At 38.5% G+C, this 4,829-nt stretch overlaps 1 protein-coding gene across 1 annotated transcript; it reads left to right on the forward strand.

The window, feature by feature from the left end:
* The first annotated feature begins 862 nt into the window (after positions 1-862).
* On the forward strand, positions 863-3,817 carry gpr78a (G protein-coupled receptor 78a). Its single transcript, XM_067404935.1, has 3 exons — positions 863-1,680; positions 1,777-1,890; positions 3,471-3,817. Exons 1-3 carry the CDS (start codon positions 1,010-1,012, stop codon positions 3,730-3,732), a joined length of 1,047 nt encoding a protein of 348 aa, XP_067261036.1. The 5' UTR covers positions 863-1,009; the 3' UTR covers positions 3,733-3,817.
* Positions 3,818-4,829: the final 1,012 nt, after the last annotated feature.

Below are 4,829 nucleotides of genomic sequence, written 5' to 3' on the forward strand. Positions count from 1 at the left end.
ATGATGTTTTTATTACCTTTCTGGACATGGACAGTATACCGTACAAACACTTTCAATGGAGGGACAGAAAGCTCTCGGACTAAATCTAAAATATCTTAAACTGTGTTCTGAAGATGAACGGAGGGTCTTACGGGTTTGGAACGACATGAGGGTCATTAATGACATACTTTTAATTTTTGGGTGAACTAACCCTTTAAGATCATACAGGGAGCTATACAGCACTTAAAGTGGTTCCCCTATGATTACAAGCCAAAGAACCACTTTTAGTACTATATAGCATCATTTATTTTTAGAGTGTATATCAAAAAAGTCTTTACCATTTACCAATTACCATATCAAAAAGTTGAGAGTTGAGTTGAGAGAGGCTATGTAATATAGAAACTATCTCGCAATCCTTCACTGATCAATGGCTAAATTCAGCTCTTTATTAAACAGGTTCCAGCCTGTTAAGTATCCTCACAATTGTGCTGTGTATATAATCGAGCTAATGGTTTTTCTAAAATATAATTTTTTACAATACAGACCTCAAAAGGTACTGCATCAGTTCTTTTATTTTTGAACAGAGCTTTGCAACTTCCTTAGGCTTAAAATAATCTATCTCTTCCATCTTTCCCGCTGGCCAAACTGTATGTTTATCAAGCAAACGTCACATGTAATAAACTGGCTGCACGTGATCCGGAGCGCTCAGAGAAGAATAATTCTAATACGCATGAGCACGCGCTCGGCTGCGCGCTCCCAATTCACCGTCGAACGTGTTGTTATTCGGTGCCTAATATAAAACCATACACATATTATCGTTTTAACTTAGTCAATGTGGACGACAGGATTGAGCTTAATTAAAGGATGTGATGGTAATCAAGTCAGTCAGAGATAACTTCAGCACACTGGACAGCGTTCATTTTTACCAAAGCAGAATGGAAAGCAGCAAAGATGAGCCACCGAGGACCCTTGGGGATATCACGGACAAAACCCCGCAACAAATCAGCCGTCATTGACTTTAGACAGAGACATGAACTTATTGGAAATATTTCTGGAGTTACTCATCGTTGTAATTGCAGTTGTGTCACTCGTGGCGAACTTGCTAGTGTTAGTATGTTTCACATGCAGCGCACAAGTTCGTGCACAGGTACCAGGGATCTTCATCGTGAACCTGTCATTCTGCAACATCCTCATCACCGTTCTCAACATGCCTTCTACCCTGCTTGGGGTCGTAAAACGCCAAAAGCCATTTGGCGAGCACTTTTGTTATACAGTGAGTTTTATGGATACTTTTCTGACTACCAACACAATGTTGAGCATGGCAGCTCTTAGTATAGACCGCTGGATAGCCGTGGTTTTTCCTTTGACTTATTCCAGCAAAATGAGACTCAAGAATGTCGCGCTAATGGTCATCTATGCCTGGCTTCACTCGCTCGCATTCTCGTTTACTGCTGTCCTGCTGTCGTGGGTCGACTATAGCCCCGCGTACGCGTCATGCACTGTGCACCTGATAGAAGGTGATGGGAGCCGTTGTCACTTCATTGTGTTCACCATAGTGTTCCACGCATGTACTTTCGCAATCTCGCTTTTCATCCTATGCTTTACCTACCTGAAAGTACTTCAAGTGGCTCGCTTCCATTGTAAGAGGATAGACGTTATAACGGTGCAGACACTTTTGCTACTTGTCGACATTCACCCAAGGTACGTTTAAAACATTATATATCAACTGTTCAAACAGAGAACAGTTTACATATTGTAAGCATATGCATCCTTGACGTATACTTTCAAACTTTTTAGTGTGAAACAACGGTGCTTACTGGAGCAGAAGAAAAGGAGACAGAGGGCCACCAAGAAAATCTGCATATTCATCGGGTCGTTCGTCCTGTGCTTCGCCCCCTATGTCATAACACGGTATTGTTTTATGACAATACATTTTAGTAGAATGGAAAATATAAAAATAATTATAAACAATGTGCACATACTATTGCCATGATACAGATAGGTCTATTATTTCGATGGCAATATTAGCATTATGTTTATTTTTGAATGTCAGTTTCTGTATATCTTAAAGGGATAGTTCACCCGAAAATGAAAATTTGATGTTTAAGATGTAGGTGACTTTTTTTCTTCAGTCGAACGCAAATTATGATTTTTAAGTGCAGCCGCTGCCGTCTGTCAGTCAAATAATAGCAGTAGATGGGAACTTCGACTATAACAGTAAATAAAACTTGCTTAGACAAATCCAAATTAAACCCTGCGGCTCGTGACGACACATTAATGTCCTAAGACACGAAACGATCGGTTTGTGCGAGAAACCAAACATTATTTATATAATTTTTTACCTCTAATACACCACTATGTCCAACTTCGTTCAGCTTCCGGCTAGTAAGGTCTGATCGCGCTCTGACAATGGAAGTGATGTCTCGCGCTCATTGAAGTATATGGGCGAGACATCACTTCCGTCTTCAGAACGCGTTTTTTGACCTCACTAACAGGAAGCTGAACGAAGTTGGACATAGTGGTGTATTAGAGGTAAAAAATTATATAAATACTGTTCGGTTTCTCGCACAAACCGATCATTTCGTCTCTTAGGACATTAATGTGCCGTCATGAGCCGCAGGGTTTAATTTGGACTTGTCTATGGAAGTTTTTTCGACTCTTATTGTTCAAGTTCCCAATCACTGCTATTATTTGACTGACAGACGACAGCGGTTGCAGTTAAAAATCATAATTTGCGTTCGACTGAAGAAAAAAAGTCATCTACATCTTGGATGCCCTGGGGGTAAGCAGATAAACATCAAATTTTCATTTTTGGGTGAACTATCCCTTTAATGCTTTGCTACAATGAAGGTATTGAACATTTACACAGTTATCGCCCAGAAAAAAGAATACATTTTGTTGCATGTGAGCCCTATTATGTAATATGATTATTAAAGCAACCTCTTTAATAATCCTATTGCAGACTACAAAATACTAAGAACTAGTGTTGACAAAAGCAATGACTTTGATACCAAGTCGGTACTGAAATTTAAAAAATGTGACGCATTGAGCGCTGTTGAACAGATTCGTAAACCCGATTGGTCTTTGTGTTCACGCACTCATCAGATATGTCTGTGATTGACTACAATGATCAACGCACAAGCGTTTGAAAGCGCACAGAAGTGTTTGAATTTGAAAGTGCCTGTGTTTATATGTGTAAGTGCTTGATGAAGAGCGTCATTGATGTCTATTTACAACATGTTTTTGAAGCGCTGATCATTGTAGCCAATCACAGACATATCTGTTGAGTGCGTGAACACAACGGCCAATTAGAGGTGTTTACGAGTCTGCTCAACAGCGCTCAATATGTCATATTTTTTAAATTTCAGTACTAACACTAACACTAATTTCTTGTAACTTGCTTCCAGCATGGCCATATATCAATTCCCTCAATACAGTGCCATAATGAATGTTTATATAATAGCCTAATGTATATCCTTCTTTTCTCATAGACTGACTGAACTGACTGCTTCAGTAAAAATCGACCGTTACTGGGGGATCATGAGTAAGTGCTTGATGTACAGCAAAGCTGCCTCTGACCCTTTCGTGTACTCCCTCTTACGGCAACAATATAAGAAGGCCCTTTTCGGAGTGTTCAACAGGATTTTGGGACGGAACTCATACACACTGTCTGGTCACAGCAGCCCCTCGGACATAGAAAATGGATGCTACTCACAAAGGGTTAACAATATGCTGAAGGATAACTGTCACTAGAGCAGGTCAAAAAGACTGACAACTGACACCTTCAGAAAGGCGTGCTCAGCAGTGGGCTCTGCTTAGTTAGTGGCAAAATGCCAAACGAAACTACCTACAATTTCTGAAATAATGGCTTATACTGTATAATTTCTAAGTCTGTGTAAACCTTGGAAGGCCAGAAAGTTTGCCAATCACTGGATTTTCTTTTATTGAATTCAGACCATTTGCACACTCATCTGTTATATGACTTTATTCACAACATAGTCCTATAACGTGTATAATAATGTTCATTCTGAAATAAATAAATAAATAGTAGAAGAGTAAGTATTGAATAGATATTTGTTGCCTATATGAGATATATATTTATTTGGATAAACTTGACTTTTTCACCATACATCAACTCATAATAGTAGGCCTACATTAATCTCACATGTAATTAAATATTCAGAGCCTTATTCTGCCAAGTGCAGCCTCTGGCAGGGCCACAAGGCCATTAAAACCTGTCCTAAAGTCACTCCAGTGTTGTCTTGAAAGGTGAAAATTAGGCCTAGCTTAAAATGTCTGATTCAATATTCTCTTAATTCAATTGTTGCCCTATCAAACTGCCATCATCACTCTCTGGTTGTGACTGTTATTTGTCTTGTAGAAGTTATGTTCGTCTAAATTGCAGTTGACACTCACATGAAAATGAAACATTTTGAAATATAAGTCATAACAAGACATACTGAAATGCACAGCTTACAATGCAGTTAATGTGTTATTTCCATAAGCAGATTGCACACTTTAAAATTACTGTATTGGTTTACAAATAAAAATGTAAAAATACAATTTAATTCAACACATAATGTTAATAGTTTATAGTGTATGTTCAGAATTTTAAGTTAAAGTCATAAAGAAATGCAGTAGGCAGTATACATTCCCATATTACATCTGCCATGCATTGTCCTTTGACCCTTGTGCCCTTTGACCTATGACATACTAACAACAAGCACTAAAAGGTGCAATTCAAAACAAAAGATATAACTTTTGTGGTAGCCTTGTAATGTACACTTAAAAATGCCAATTCTACACGTTTTTCAAAAGGCCCCTCATCAGCTCCAGTGAATAAAGATTTG

The sequence above is a fragment of the Chanodichthys erythropterus genome, chromosome 12 (genome assembly GCF_024489055.1).
Source record: "Chanodichthys erythropterus isolate Z2021 chromosome 12, ASM2448905v1, whole genome shotgun sequence".
NCBI classification, from domain to species: domain Eukaryota; kingdom Metazoa; phylum Chordata; class Actinopteri; order Cypriniformes; family Xenocyprididae; genus Chanodichthys; species Chanodichthys erythropterus.